The sequence below is a fragment of the Strix uralensis genome, chromosome 5 (assembly GCF_047716275.1).
Source record: "Strix uralensis isolate ZFMK-TIS-50842 chromosome 5, bStrUra1, whole genome shotgun sequence".
Lineage (NCBI taxonomy): Eukaryota > Metazoa > Chordata > Aves > Strigiformes > Strigidae > Strix > Strix uralensis.
In genome coordinates this window covers 78,546,717-78,563,584 of record NC_133976.1, presented here as the reverse complement: position 1 = coordinate 78,563,584, position 16,868 = coordinate 78,546,717, and the positions used below count along the sequence as shown (strand labels likewise).

At 38.5% G+C, this 16,868-nt stretch overlaps 1 protein-coding gene across 3 annotated transcripts; it reads right to left on the bottom strand.

Annotated features, from left to right (window-relative positions):
- Positions 1–27: 27 nt before the first annotated feature.
- On the bottom strand, positions 28–16,644 carry DRAM1 (DNA damage regulated autophagy modulator 1). Of its 3 annotated transcripts, none has more exons than XM_074869477.1 (7): positions 16,267–16,644; positions 11,703–11,770; positions 10,211–10,353; positions 6,197–6,374; positions 5,055–5,113; positions 3,581–3,673; positions 28–1,379 (listed from the first exon to the last, which is right to left on the bottom strand). In XM_074869477.1, the coding sequence occupies exons 1-7, from the start codon at positions 16,395–16,397 to the stop codon at positions 1,335–1,337; spliced, it is 717 nt and encodes a 238-aa protein (XP_074725578.1). In that variant the 5' UTR covers positions 16,398–16,644; the 3' UTR covers positions 28–1,334. The 3 variants fall into 3 exon arrangements, with proteins under 3 accessions (XP_074725578.1, XP_074725579.1, XP_074725580.1); XM_074869478.1 differs by lacking the exon at positions 28–1,379 and adding an exon at positions 2,788–2,888; XM_074869479.1 differs by lacking the exons at positions 28–1,379; positions 3,581–3,673; positions 5,055–5,113 and adding an exon at positions 5,460–5,643 and having other exon boundaries at positions 6,185–6,374.
- Positions 16,645–16,868: the final 224 nt, after the last annotated feature.

Here is a 16,868-nt window from a genome sequence, read left to right as displayed (position 1 = left end):
TTATAAAGAAAACATGGAGTCTTTAAGTTGTGAAACAGCTGAATTTAATACAGTTTAAAATACACATTAAAGAAAATATCAACAGATGACTAGTCTTAAGACATCACTCTCCAAAACATACGCTTGCTTTATCTCATGGAAAATTAGCAACTGAAAATCATCAATATTTCTGGATAAACTGTGATAGACCACAGCAAATGTAATTTTCAGAGAACCTGACTGATAGCCAAGTGGTTAATACACTAAATGGAGGTAGTGAATCAGTCCACGCAAGACCCTTTTGCCTCCAGATACTTGTAACACCTGACTTCTCAGTTAGTTCCAAGTTTTTCATTACAGAAGTAAGTTTATAGCAGCAAATATGCCATATCTTCACTACAGAAGCTCTCCAGGATTGTTTTTTCTTCAGTTTTATATATATATATATATATATATATATATTTCTCATACACATATAACTGAACACCTGAAAACTACTGGTGCCTCTTCTTGTTTTCCACTCACTCCCAATGACTTTTTGGAAGCCCTCTTCATTCCATCATTGTAGGTTAAAACACAGGCTGGAAAACTTCTGCTTTGTATTAACCAAATAGCAGAAAGATTCCCCTTTAGCAGATCGTGCAAAAATGTAAATTTACTTTCTATTTCCACTTCATTTTTAAGATTCCTATGGCTAGCAGTGCATAAAGGGGAAAAGAGGGTAGACTTTTACAACATGCATTGCAGTGTTGATTAGAAAACATTTTTCAAGCAATATAGTTTAAACTTCTCCTAGGATTTTTATACAGTGTGCAGTATCAGAAACACATAGCATAGCGTTGCCATCTACTAACTGCAAATTTCTAGTCTTGAAACAAAGATGCCCCCTTCTGCTCACACCTTCCTCCACGGTCCTTGCAACTTATCAGAGGAGGAATTCGGCCTTAGTGTTTTCCATTGTCTTTAGACTTTCCTAACTATCTGCAAGATGTACTTTCTCAAGTTTAAAAACTAATGTTATTAATCAGACTACAACAAATGGGAAAGTATGGATATGTCCAAAAGGCAAGAGCTGAGGAGATCAGAAGTCTTTGAATGACTTTCAAGTGCTTCTACAGATTGCTTCTATTACAGTATTTTTAATATATCAAACAGTACAAAAATTACAAAATATTGCAAAAAGGTAGCAGTAACATTGCTGTGAGTTTTTAAAATGTTTTAGTGGATGCTGTTACAGATGTTGTGGTGTTAATGGCATCGGTTCTTTATACAACTTTATAAATCCCTGTCCCTCTGCAACATTTTTCTCTAAGTAAAAAGAAAGCTAGAATATTCAAATATCATTTTTTCCACTATCAGGAGTCTTCATGTATTTCTGTTGATATCCTTAAAGAAACTCTCTAAAAGAAAAATAAAACAAGATCAGCTTAAGAGAAATTAATTTTACAGTTCTGTGATATAAAGTACAAGGAGGTAAAACAAAATGTATTTCAGTGAAATACATACTGTGAGAAACTTAAAAAAAAAAGGCAGTTTATTTTTCTTAGAGTCTGGTGGTCATCTTTTTCTGAATTAATAGTTTGGCTTTCTGTGAACACTGGTTAGGACAAAAAGACGATAGAATCTAAAAAATCTTTCTGTCATTGTCAAACACTAACATTGCATTTCATGCTATTTTATAGCCTGTAATTTAAAATGTCTGCACTTTATTTAGTTTAATTCCACCACTTTCTCTTATTTATTATGTTCACAATATTTTTATATAGTTAATTTTTCAGTGTTGAACACTTTGGGATCTGTGATCTGAAGCAGATCGATCAACTAATTTAGCTGCTCTGAGGACTACAGCATTGTCTGCAAATATGTATCTCCAAGGGAAGAGTTTGACTTCTGCTAAAACAGATAACATCATATATGTAGACATCAGAGAGTGAGGGACTGGCAATAAATACCTCCACCCCCAAAATGGTAAATTTAATGATGCATGCATTTCTGAATGGTACTTCAGTATTTTTGTCAGTTTTAGAAGGCAATGATATGCCTTTAAGATAATGCATTGTGTAATTTTGAACAATTACTTTTTTTAAAAAAGCATTTTGTTCTGCAGAACCTAGCTTTTTTTTAAAAAAAAAAAAAGAGGGAAAGCCCTATAGCCATGCTCTATTCAGTACTATCAGTCAAAAGTAAAGAGGCGTAGAAATGTTTGCTATCGGTTAGCAAAATATATGTTAACTCTGAATCCTTAGCTGAAAATTACTGTATTTGCTTATGAAAGTTACATGTATATAATGTACATATTATATATAAGTATTAATCACTTCCAGGCGAAGCAAGCACATAAGTGAAGAAGCAAGTAAATGAATTACAAAGTTTAACATGATCTGATGGCAAACTTTGGTTTAATGCCAGAGGACTTACAGGGTTCTCACTATTTTTCCTCCCTTCCCACCTCCAGAAAGTGTGGATATGGTTTCCAGCAATTTAGCACACCACCAATTGGCTCACATACGTGATCTTGGTTATTAGTTCTACAGTTATGCAAGTGCTTGGATCTAGTTTTCAACTTTCTGGGACTTACGTGAGGCAGTGGTATATATGAAAGACCTACTTATGGGGTGTGACATCTACAGTGATTACAACTGCATTAGTTCATCTTTGTAATTATGGCATAAAGCAGTGGTTCTCAGTCCTTTCTACCTTAAGCTCTCTACTCCAGTATTGCACAGATCCAACGACTTTATGGAGAAAACAAACATTACAGAAGTCTGAGAATAATATCCAGGAGGTTTTGTCCTCAAATCTCCACAAGGCACTTGCCATGAGCAATGGGGGTTTTTCTTTTTTTTACGACTTCTTTTGCCAAAGTTAAGGCTCACACATTGGTATTTTCAGCATTTTGTATCCCTGGACTAAACAAAAACTCTGTGAAACACTTCAGCTAGAACATGCTGTGTAAACAACAAGAGTTGGCGAGGCAAAGCTTGGGAAAGTAAGTTCAAGGCATGCCTTTCACAAATCATATAAAAGTGTTTTCTTTTTAACCAATTAATATTTTCTCTTTCTTAAAGCCAGGCTTGATGCAACACCAGATTCAGCTACACAAACAAGAAGGTTTTCATGTCAGTACTTTTCAGAAAGCATTTGATATTCTTCACATGATATATATCAATATGTGTAAATTTTAAGAAGGAAGGAAACATCTTTGGTTGAAATGCACTGGATTATTATATAAAAATCCCTCAGGTAGAAAGAAATATAGTTTTAGTTGCATCATTTATTTTGGTATTATGTCATTTTTAGAGGGCCTCTTTCTAAAAGAAACATTGTTAAATAAGTATAAGATATTAATTTACTGAATAATTTTCAAGATGAGACACCTGTTAAACTATTACACTTATTTATAAAACTAATTTTTATGTTTGAAAATGCAGGGGAAAAATATTCATTAGGTAGACAGAAATCAGTTCTGTGACTGATAAAATTTGTTTCTGTATAGCTTTGGTATATCTAGCTGAAATAAAGAATGGTAATTTTCTATTGTATTTGTTGTTATACAATTCATAGCACCTCTTAGTCACTGCTAAAATATGTAGGTACCAACCTGAAAATCTCTAATGAATGTTAAAAAGAAGAAGATAAAACCAAAGGCCACCGTCCATTCACAGATCGCACTCACAAAATGATAAGTATAATCCTGATGAAATGAGACATAAAATAAATTTTCAGACAAAACAACTAAACAAAATAACTGTGGAATGCTATAAAAATAGACATTTCCTTCTGTAAATTCAACAAATATTCTAAGACTTATACCTCATGATCTAAATACCCTCTTGTATAAAAGTCAACTCAGATTTAGTTTTTACAGAATGGTAAGTGTATTTATCAAGGTTGCGTATGTTCCATTAAGCAACATGTCTTGTGCACCAACATAAAAAAAAGTACAAGAAAACTACAGTTAGCACAAAATCAAAACATAAATTGAATATAATTTGCACCTGAAAAAATTTATTTCTTATGTGAAGGATACCAAAGTCCCATATTCAAAACTTTTACTGAGAGCCACTGAGTTCAGTAGTACTATCCCTTACAGTAAATTCTCATGACATTTTAAAGTGGAGGGCCACCCTTTTATGACAGTTCCTGACAAGACCTTTGTTTTTGAGTAGACCGTCATAGAAAACCTATGTAATATGACACAAACAGAATATAAAGTGTTTCTTAACACACCTTCAACAAATACATCATCTGTTTCAGTAAAAACTTTTTCTCAAGTAAAAAAAAAAATACCTCAAGAGGTAGATATCGCTAAGATTATCTAACTTGTGAAGATTTTATCTCACAGCTGCCTTGCCACTCTTTGGTTGAAGTACATTTGCCAAGTTTGCTTTTACTAAACTCTTCAAGCAGGATACACTCTCTGCATTATTTAACCTGTTTTTTGAATACCTCCAGTGGCAAAGTCTGTCCAAAAAGAAAACTTACCTTTCAGAGTTCTAATTCTGAGAACACGGAAATCAGTTAAAATACCTGGTATTGACTTTAGTATGCTTCATGTCAGACCCTCAGTGTTTGTCACAATAGTAAAGACTACTTAATGAAGAATGGTGAAAAAGCTGAGAAAACCAATGTTGTAAAAAACCACAAAAACTTCAGAATCAAATTGGTCCACTTTTGTTTCACGTGTGAAGTTCATTTTCAAGAAATGTGACTATAAAAGGAAGTAGAACAATTCACTTCCTGAATATCTTCTCTTTTTTTTTTTTTTTTTTTACAATTTGTTCTATGGGTTTCAGATTTCAAGTTTCAAATGCTTCGTTAAAATGAAAGTCTAACTGTCAGAAGATTGACCCATCTGTGACAAGTTTTCTTACCCAAGCCACAGACAGTTTTCTAATGAAAAAATAACTAGAAACCAGCATTGCACAAAGCAGTGATATTTCACAAATCTGTTCATGGTAATGTACTATTTAAAGTCTCTGAAGTGTTTGTAAACCTACATACTTTTAGATAAACATAACAGCATAACCAAACAATATGATAGAGGGTAAGTTGGCTACCTAATGAGATTTTACCTTTTCACCTGGACTCCAATCGATTTTTGTCATGGAAATTTGTGAAGCAAACACAATCACTGGGAAAAACACAGTGTAAAGGAAACTATAAAAGTTTAGTGAGTAATAGTGAAAAAATTATAAAAGTTTAGTGAGTAATAGCGAAAATGTCTGCTTACAAAAAGCATCTCACCCTTCTGTAACACAGGAGATCCCGAACAACCAGAATATCAAATCAAAGTATTAAGAAGACAAGTAAATGAAACGCATTACTGAAAGGTCACTGATAGCAGCAATCAAAACAAATTTCTACACAAATAAAGATTTCTCCAGGTTCTTCCAAAGTACGGAGGATAAAGGGAGACACTCCAAAACTTAGATCACATTCATGATTGAGAACTGTGGGAGTAGAGTCCTGCACTGGTGGAAGGGGAACCATGCTGGTTTCTATAGGTCCACAATAGATGCCTTCACATATTTGTACAACTTTCTCTCAGGACTGGGGCCCTCTTTGAAAGCCCTTTCACAGCTGCTGAAACCAAAAGTGGGCTGTAGCTGGCTTGCTGATGTGATGATCTACTGCGACCACTTTTCAACAATGGCAGATCACCTAAAGACAAATAAAATCAATGGGATGACTCTAATTTCAGCAGGCTGTGGGAAAAGCCAGTAAATATGTTGAGTGTGTCTCTAGGGGAGGCATCTAATGAAGCCAAGAACCAACCAACATGATCAAAAGCATCTGCTTAGGCTTGAAGGAAATCTTGTGTATGCCAACTGTATTTTATATGTCTGTGTGTTAGGTTCATTTTAGAAGCAGTTGCCTGCCTTTTGGAGGCCTTTTTCCATACCCTCCTTCAAATGAAGAAGGTTGGAAAGTTGGTCTAGCTTTAGTATCATATGATCCTATGGAGAGCACTGACGCATTAGATTTAAATATACTGCTGAAAGAAGAGATACAGCTTTTTAGAAGACCCTGAAACTCATCTTTATGCTATTAAATGGTGTCTTGACATGCTATATGCATTATTATAGCAGAAATATTAGAGAGCCCTAAGCAAAGACTGTAACCTTATTTTCATCCTTTATCAGCGATGGTTTAACTTAAAAAGGAAATCATGAATGCATAAAGGGAAAACCGTGGGATATACCATGAAGGATACTTGGAATGAAAGCAATGCATGATATTACAGATATGGCCATCCTTATGTGACACACAAAGTAAGTGTTCCATTGTGGACAGGACTTGTAAGAGATTATAGACTGAAGTGTAATGTATACAACACCCGAGCCAAATGCCACCAAAGCTCCTATGTCATGGACACTGGGAACAGACAGCTCCTGGAAAGAGAATCAGCACAAAGGTTAGCTGCTACTATTTGAACAGTGGTAGGAATCAATGAGCCCTGAGAAGATGGTAGCCACATTATGCTGGGCACATACAAGCAGTGGGAAACAGTCCCTTCTTCCAACAGTCTACATAGGGAGATGAAAGAAAATGGAGAAAGAGTAGCTCAGAGAGGTAAACTAACCATGTCCAAAGCCACCAGGTCCTTCCCTGTGTTCACATAAAAGCGTAGACTGATTTTAGTGCTGTTCAATAGACGGTCGATTACCACTTAATGTTTTCACAAACAGGAACTGGCTTGCATTTTTCTTAGGAGGTTTCTGTACCTCCTTTTTCCCTTTACACTTCCAAAGATTTTCATCCTTTTGTTGGAAGTATAATCTGCATTTGTGTGGCCATAGTCTAGTGAATGGTAAGGTTTCATGACAGCTGTTCTAAATAATGACTGCTATAGCTCCATCCCCCACCCTCCAATGGCCAGCCACAAGGGTCCAGAAAATAAGTCAGCAGAAAATTAGTTATATATAAAAAAAAAAAATAATTGTTACCTAAAATATGCTCTTGATATTGAAGGTCTTACACTGTCAGTCTCTTGGATTATTCAGCCCTCTTATTCTTCCCCACATCATCAGCCACTTTTATTCAAGTTCCACAACAGGTGAAAGTGTGTATAAAATTCCAGTATCACTATATGTGGCCTATATTTTTGCAATACCCTACCTATGGAAGATTATCTCCTTTAAAACACAAACAAGTAGAACACCCAGTAACAAAATGGATGAAGATTTCAGAGAAATTATTGCATTCTAAATGTTTCAAAAAATTATAAATACAAAGTTATGCCACTTTGGAATCCAATATCAGACAGGTAAGTTAGCTTTAAAGCTCCTTTCTGTCACCAGAGCACAGCAAAACACGTGCTATGATCTGACCTGCTACAGTACTGGTTTAGTGATTCATGAAAACACATCTATATCCTTTCATTAAGTATTTTAACAACTTTCCTGCCTGAAGGCCACTGTTTTCTTTGTCTTGTAAAGGTGACTGTTCACATGTTCTTTCAAATTCTTTTTCCCTGTGCTTTTCTTTCTACTCATTCCCTTCTATCTCTCTGTGACATATAAAGTTCTGTCAGATTTTAAAGCATGTTCCTCACACAGGTGATCAACAAGTGGCATCTCATCTGTACTTGCATTTTCTTCTCCTCTGTCCCACTTTTTGCCTTCCATATAAGAATAACAGGATTTGGTATGGAAAGCACTAAGCAAGAGTAACTGTTGGCTTTTGCATTTAGCCCCATACACCATATTTCTAACATGGCTCTCATGATTGCTCCTATCAAACTGCCACAGCCTCCCTAAAAATTTCTCCCTAAAGATTTCTCCCACCTCATTCCTCTCTTTTGCTAAGTGTTCAGAGACCAAGACCATTAAAGCCCTGTGCTACCTACCATATCTTATCTTGAAGCAAAAAGGGTAAAAAAAAAAATTCCTTACAACTAATTATGCTACATAAAAGACTCACCACAAGTGCCACTAGATTTGAGTAAATAAAAGCAAACCTTAAAATTTTCCAGTATAATTTCACACTGAAGCCTTTTTAACAAACTACCTATTTTGCTCCAGGGAAAGAGAAAATGAACTGATGCCCAGTAGTGTCAATCAGCTCTACTAGAGTAGTCAGGTATGGTGTTAGCTCACCTGCTGGGGAAAAATAAGTATTAGGAAACAAACAGGTGGAATCATAGAATGGTTTGGGCTGGAAGGGACCTTTGAAGACCATCTAGTTCCAACCCCCCTGCCATGGGCAGGGACACCTTCCACTAGACCAGGTTGCTCAAAGCCCCGTCTAACCTGGCCTTGAACACTGCCAGGGAGGGGGCAGCCACAGTGTCTCTGGGCAACCTGTGCCAGTGTCTCACCACCCTCAACGTAAAGAATTTCTTCATAATATCTTATCTAAATTACCCTCTTTCAATTTAAAACCGTTACCCCTCATCCTATCCCCACACTCCCTGATAAAGAGTCCCTCCCCATCTTTCCTGTAGCCCATTTAAGTACTGGAAGGCCACTATAAGGTCTCCCCAGAGCCTTCTCTTCTCCAGACTGAACAGGTAGTGCATATGAATGTGAATTTTCTGCATGCCCACTGATTAGATGGACTAGACTGAATGCTAAACAAATAATTTCTAAATCTAGCTTTGCTTTGGTCTCTTGACCTGAAACAATCACCTGACCTCAAGCAAATCCCACAGTCTCTTCATGTCTGTTATTCTACTGGTAAATGGGGATAAGAGTGTACTAGTTGTACACTATACAACTATACAACACTATAAAAGACCAAAGTCTTGCAAGCCATCATTTCCATATTCCTGGGCAATTAAACATGCTCAAAAATCTGCTAGATCAGATCGTTAGCTAGATTAGATCCTTACTTTGTTCTGAACCCTACATGGAAAGCAAGGTCAAAGCAGAGGAAAGAGAAATTAGGTGAGCAAGGAGTTTATGCACAGGCAATGAGAGACAATAGAGATTAGATAAGAACCAATGTTATAACTGCCACGGGGCCCCTTTGGAAGCTTTAGGATCGAACTCTCCCAAGTTATTTTTCATTCCTGATTTGTGTTTTCTGTATTGAAGCTGAGGTTCTTCTATTTTAGTCAAGCAACACTGTTCCCAATCATCTAACTTTTTTTTGGTGCCTCATTATATCTAATCAATAAGAGTACAGATATTTAAAAGTAGAATAGCATGCTTAGCTGCAATGCCTGTAGTGTTTGCAGTCCACACACACTGCCTGGAGGTAAGATTAAAAAGAGGAAGATACCAGTCTAAGGCAGAGGTTTCTGTCTGAAAATACCATGTCAATTACCTGCAAAATTGCATTAGCTGCTGAAGCCCTGACAATCTTTATTTTCAATTTCTCTGTATGTTGTTAGGTCACTATATGAGCACAACAGTATTTACCAAAATGTTCCCCAAGATAGAACATTCCTTAAAAGAAATAATTCATCTGTTTTTACAGATTTAAAGGCAATATCTCAAACTATCTGCCAATTAAACTTGACTTGATTCTCAGCTAAGGTTTTCAGTGCAATTCTCCTAATACTTCTTTATGTAGGAATCTACCCTATTACATGCTTCCCAACTAGAAAAGATGAAAAGAATAGTCTGTTTCAATATTTTTCCCCTCTGTTGAATTTTCTTTCAGACACTGAGGGCTGGACTTCTTTGATTAATAATGAGATGTCTTATCCGTTCTGGAAAAGTAAGTGGTAATTCTACATGTCTCTCAAAAGACTTAACATGTTGTTATGCCATCTCCTACAGACTCAAAACAATGGGCTAATACTGTGCTCAATGTCCTAACCTGTCAGATAAGTCTTGTTTGTTCTGTAGGAAATGCTGCTAGTGTGCGTGCCTTCAGGTAAAAATACAGGTGTTTTTGTTAGTCTGACTTATTCTGCCCTACCTGACTGTAAGCAGACTAAACTGCAAATAGCAAAGCTGTTTTGCAGCAAAATTTTCACAGCAAAATTTTTACTGCAGAAGCATCTATATTAAGTTGTTTTCTAGTATAGACATGTTACAAGACAAGCACAGACAAAACCCCTTACTGATCTAACTATACAAGCAAAAAATCTAGTACACAGGAAGAAAGTAAATCTGTCTTGTTAAAGCTACCGAAAAAAGGCAGGAAGAAGAAAGACATTCTTACTCCATTTGCCAAGTATCCACACTGGGATAATGTTAACCACTCTTATCTATTTGATTTTTTAACTGGTAAAACAAATTTAGTTTCATTGATGATACGAAATTTATAGTCATACCTGAAAAGTTGCAACTATGCCCATTCCAATACAGCCCATCAATCCAATACAGAATGAAAACATGTTGCACGAAGACCTAACAAAGTGTGATGACTCATTTTGCTTTTCTATTAATAAATATCTGATGTACATTGTAATTACACCTGCAAAACAAAAAGGACATATTGTGTTGAATGATCATGTATTGCTTAAACTTTAACACCTTGCCCTGTAACATTAGCATACAGAATAAAATTATAAGCATAACACAATGAATAATACTGCCTTTAACTCTACTGGGATGAAGAAGTTAGTGAATTTCAGATGTATTACATTCAGAGAGAACTGTCTTAACATTATCTTAGTCTCAACATCGCATATTAATGCTCTAGAAATAACTGCACATCATTTCAAGAAAAACACTAATTTAAATCCCATCCTCCTGGGTGTTTTAGGCACAGAGGCACTGGCATTCTACATTAATGTTATAGGGAGGTGAAACATACGGTGGAAGCGGGAGAATTTATTCTTCTCTGATACGCAGTCTTGTACCAGAGCTACATCTCCTTATAATGGATGTCCTGAAGAGTTAATATATTTTTGTAGACTGTAAACAGAAAAAATGTAACTAGCTGTGTATCCACAAAACATTTTCAAGCTTTTGGGCCAATTGTGGCTGCTCTTTAGTACAACAGCATCCCCAAACCACTACACACAGATTTTATTCCAGCCTATGTGACCCCAATATGCAGTTCACTCCTGACAAACACCTCTACTGAATTAGAAGATTGTGGTTCATCAGGATATAATAAGCTGTAGACTGATTTCCACAGTTCAGTAACATAGTTTCAGTCTATCTGAATCACAGAAAGAATTTCCAATCACAGTTGGAAAAATAAATCAGGTAACTTTGTCCAGGCACTATGAGGTTACATGAAACACACCAAGATAGTGTGACTGAATGAGGCTCTCAGAAAAGGTAAAATACATGATTTTTACTTTGCATGAAGGCCATCATGGACTACATGTATACAGAGGTACACAGCTCTTGATCCTCCACCCCCTAAAAGTGAATAGAAAATGCCAAAATTCCTGACTCAAGGCCAGGAGACATTTAGTAGAGGAGTAGGCATCTTGCAGAGGAAACCAGGTGTTGCTTCAACATTGTTCTTCCCTTTGCTGCAGCATCCTGGAACCTAATGTCTCCCTACATCAAAGATACAGTTTTTGCAAAGTAATTATGTCATCTTTCTTCCACTTTTTATTTCCAGCTGCATTGACTACTTTGCACTGGTGAGGTGCTCTTAAGGGACAGAGTGCCTCTAAGCCTGCGCTTACTGACCTTAGGACCTGACCCTCTAGATGTTACTTCCATCTATCTGATACTACCATTTGACTGTGGAGTACTTTTTCTGCAGACTATTGTACGGACTGTATGGACTGCAGTGTAGGCAGACAGCTTTTGCTAGTTTTCATTTCTTTGCTGTGTTCAAACCAAGTACCTTATACATACCTAAAAGTGCTGAAATATTAATCATAAAACCAAAGATACCACTCTCTGGAGGTTTAGTTCCAGTGTCACTAAAGCAGGAGGAGAAAGAAATTAAACATTAATTGAGATCTGTGAAACATAAATGAGATGTACACATGAAACCCTAAGAGAAATGTAACTTGTGTGAACTGCTGCTACATGCATAAGACATTTAAACATATACATTGGAATGTTGTCTGCTGCACACTTAAGCTCCATTTGTAGTACTGAATCTTTCCTCCAGAAAGAAATTGTACTTTTAGAGCATACTATTTGAACTGAATTTCTTCCTTTTCTGTATGCAATATGCAGAGATGTGACAGAGCAACACTTTGCTCATGAATGAAATAAATGATTCCATAAATGACATTTTAGAAATGACATTTCTTTTATCTGCCAAATTACCACCGTGATAGAGTAAAACGTATCTAATGGCATTCAGTGTCCTAAGATGTGAGAGAATTTGGCTTAATTTTCTGCTTTCTTTGAAAGGGCTTCACCCCAGGAGAGCAACTGCATTCCAATGCCCGGGAATGTTCCTAGGCACAGTTTACTTTACTAATGTAGATACAGCATAAGAGTACTCTAGGCCCAAGGTGTTGTAAGTCTCTTCTGCTGAAGCAATTCACCCTTACAGGGGATAATTAGAAGTTCACTGGGACAGACAGACGGAGCATGAGTGTGAGAATATCTACAGAATTTATACACACACATATGTAAGAAAAACATCATATATACAAAATACATGTTATGTAGAAAACTGAATTCCTTCATCATAGAATCATCTTCCCTCTCTTCCCTACATATGTGCAAACAATCAACCCAGAGAATTACCCTTGCTCCCAGGAAGGACATACTCCTGGGAGTATGTGGGTTCAAGTTCTCTCAAGCAGGGCTCTTCTATACAAGGTGAGTGCTCTTCGAAAGAAGAATACTATGATGCCGTTACCTTTTTATGCTGTTTTTTCTTGTCTAATGTACAACCACTTGATATCTATTTGATCAGGCTCTGTTGGTCAAGCCAATGGAAAACATGTAGCTCATAAATATTTACATAATTTGGGTGTGAGCTGAGTTTTTAGTTACTCAGTAGTACCAAGAGGCACGACTGTGTGTAAACAGAGGTACCCAAGGAACGCTACTGTCAGAAACGTAAACATGTAAAGACTTTAGCTGATGTCAAAGTTCAGTGGAAACTGAGCAACGATTCTGAGAACAAAACTTTCTCTCAGGTGTATGATGTGACAAGTAGGTACTAGCCAGAGATTTTTTTTTTTTTATGTGATTCAAGAAGATGAATAGTTTTCATTCCAACAGTGAGGCTGGTTTAGTTTTCAGTGCTAAACTTCTGAACCTACCAGTGAGCACAGACAAAATGATAGGTGCTCAGCATGAACGCCTGTGCTTTCAAGAACCAAAAGAGAAAGCACTCTCTATATAAGCAATTATTCTTAAAGATTCTGACAGTTTTGTTAAGTTCAAGCCAGAAGAGTATGATCATATCAAATTATTTAATTTTTACTTATTATTTATTAATTAATATTTGCTCTCAAACCCCTTCTATCTTACAGAAGCATTTGTGTAATCAGTTGCTAAGATGATTTATGAAGAATGGGAGGAAGCTTAGGGTGAGGGGAGAATCCTTTTCTATGAAAAGCTGATGCGAAAATAGATAAAAATCTTGTATTTCTTTTGACTAGACTGGTTACAAATTCTCAGACAACAGAAGCTTGGACCAGGCTTTTAGACAAGTTTTTACAACTTCTCAGGCATTAAGAATCTCTATTCATCTGTATTTTCTTGTTGCAATGCTTTCTGAAGACTTGTTCCAGCTTGTAGTCCGTGTTGTCTTGTTTCTCTTTGATAGTGGAATTGATGAAAAGAGTACAGTAACTTTTTTCTTTTTTGACACTTCTGAAAATCATCTTAATCCATGCTTCATTTAGCCCATATTTTCACCTTGAACTTCACATCTTTTCCTCATGTTTCTGGAGTGTTTTCATTAATACAACAAAGGACTCCATTTAAAAAGTGGACCACTTGTGACAATTTTGAAGGACTTTGCAAATCAGAAACTACTCTATGCTAAGTACAGGACTGTGATCACTTCAAAGCTTTTGAAGGACTTTAGGTGAGAAGAGAATGGAATTGGCACATGCAAAGAAAGACATTTGAAGTTCTTGGAACACTTCACATCACAAGAGCAATCCAAATAACCTGAAATTGCACCGAACTCCACTCATTTTTTAATTAAAGCTTTTCTCAAGATAAAGCTTTACAGGTGAATTTTGCTACTGCCGATTTTTAAACTCAATAATCTTAGATGTATGCTTTCAAGAAATTTCACAGCAAGAGTACTGTATCATATCTACAATGTATTTACAAAGTATTGCACTGGACTTTTAAGGGCACAATCTTCTTAATGTCATATTTTTCCACTAAAAAAATCCCTTCTGGTCTGCTGCTTTGGAAAAAAGAAAAAAAAAAAAAGTATTTGTGACAGTTACTTTCTTTTCGTGAAAAAGAAAAGAGCAAAAAGAGCAAATGGCACCTATGAAACAAAAACATGTGCTCACTTATTTGCAATGGTGCATAGGTGAGCACAGCCACCAAGGAAAAGATGAGGAACCCTGTATGAAAATGCCAGTATTTGTGTCACCGTCTCATGTAGTAGAATTCTACAGTCAAACAGTCTTCTGAAGAGTGGAAAAACAAGAAGGTAGAGAAGTCAGGGAATAAATATTTTAGGGCCAAAAGACTCATCATCATCAAATTTCCTTCATAGCCATTACAAACTATTTCTCTCCAAACTAAAGTCCCAAATTTTTGAAGTAGGAAGATTATATTCTGCCTACAGGGGATTGACCAGAGTATTAACTGGCAGAAAATACCTTAAGGTAAATTCCCTTTACTCTCACTGAGAATTCAAACCACCAGCCACCGCAGCACAACCAATTAGTTTGGATTTTGAGTAGTATGAGCAAAAGAACTAATTTGGGCAAAACCTAACCATCTTTTAGGCCTCAGCTGCTAGAAAACACAAAATCATAATTCATTTTTATCTACCCAGAAATGTATTTATGTGGTTTACTTGATGAGACATTAGCACAGTTTTAATGACAAATTTAGATGTGGTCTTTCTCTCACTGTGACAGCTGTTACGTGGTAAACTAATAAATTAACAAGTTACCTCTAGGCATACACAGGGTACTTGGGAAATGTAAATAAGAATTACAAAAATGTTGAACTAAAAATTGTCGATATTTTTCTCCTTGTAACTGGAATTTCCCCATACAAGCTCTATTTAATTTTTATGGTTCATTTTAAGATACTGCACAATTGAAATGTTGCAACATTCTTCCTCTTTCTTTTTTATCACTGCAAGTTACACTAAATCACGCTCTTAATCCCATGATTCAGTTTCTTAGCCTAAAGCAATGTGTATGTAATCAAGAAAGAGCATGAGCATAACCACAATTGTTAAGGCAGTAGGATATTTTTGCATATGCAAGAACAAGGCTTTCCAAGAGATTCAGGCAAATAATCTTAAAAAGTTTTGGTAATGTAAGCATGAAGCTCAACTTTCTTTGGCTCAATTTGAATGATGCTCAACCTTCTTGTGGGTTGTGGTGTCACTTGCACCATCTCATTTGCTTATGATGACAGACCCTAATTTTCAGTCAAATTTACGTGTACATACAAATCAGGTTAGCAGTCTTTTGAAATTATGCACGTCCTTAAAGTCTCTCAAGGAATTAGGTCTAGATGTATCTTGAAAGATGCATTTGAAAGTCTTTTTTAGATCTTCTATGTATCAGAGACCACTTTTGGATTTCTGGCTTACCTTTAACCTATTAAGAGCTAAATACTAATAGTTTCACAGCTCAGATTTAAATGTTAATGTAAGCAATGAATAAACAATGATTTATACAGAATTGCGTTTAAATAACTAAGGTTATAGAAAAGAGATGCCAGTCATCTCTCGGGGAGCCTTTTACACTCCTTGTTCCTATGATGAAATTTTAAAAATGCGCATTTGTGGGGGTGTGTGTCCTACAAAAGCTATTGTAGGGCTTCGAGTCCTGTCACCACCTGGTGCACTTTGGCCCAATTCTGGAGTTAAACAACCAAAACTACATTTCCACCCCTTGCTCCTCAAGTTTTGCTAGGACCGGGCCTGCGGCACCCTGTGGCTTCAGCGGAAAAGTGTTTCAGGTCCTTTCTACCACGTCCACCGGCGGTCGGGTCCCGCGGCTCCCCGACAGGCCCGGGTGCGAGAGGTGTGGTGGGTGACAGCGCGCCCGGCGGGTCCCGGCTCTGCCTCCCCTCCCGGGACGGCCCTGCCACCGCTGCATCGCCGCCTCGGGGGAACCCCACATCCGCGCCGGGGGGGGCCCGGCCGCCGAGGGCAGGAGCCGCGGGGCCGGCGGTGAGGGAGGGGGGAGCCTCTCAGAACCCCCCGGCTAAGCCGCCGCTTCACAGCCCGGGCGTCACCCCCCGCGCCCCGCCGGCAGCTCCGCCGCTCCCCCCGCCGCCGCCGCCTCACCTGATGTAGGGGACGAGGGGCTTGACGTGCCCCGCCAGCACGGCGATCACGTAGGAGATGATGAAGGCGGCCGAGGACCAGCTGACGAGCAAAGCGGGGACGAAAGCCACGCCGGGCATGCAGCACCGCATCGCCGGCGGCTGCCCTGCCCGGGGTAGCAGCGGCGGGGGCGGGAGCGCCCGGCCGGGCTCCCTGGACGCGCCCTGAAGTCACGGACCGTGACCGAGGACTTGCGGGACGCGCACACACACACACACACGCTCTCCACCGCCGCCGGGTCCCACCCGCCCGCCCCGCATGTGCCTTCCCCCGCCAGGCAGCGGTGCTGGCACCCCCGAGAGCCCCGGGGATCCCCCGCCGCCCGCAGACTTCCCTTTGCTTTCGTTTCTCCTCAGCGTTCCCCCGGGGGGGGGCAGCGCCCGCGTCCGCCCCTCCCGCCGCCGCCAACGGCCCAGCCGGCCCGGCGGGGTGCCCGGGGGGGGCCGGCGGGGGGCGGCTGCTCGCCTTTCACCTGCGGCGGCCCCTCGGATGGCTTCGGAGGGTTTCTGATCGACGGCAGAAAGCCCCCCCGCAGCCCCGGTCCCGGCCGCGGGCGGGCTGGG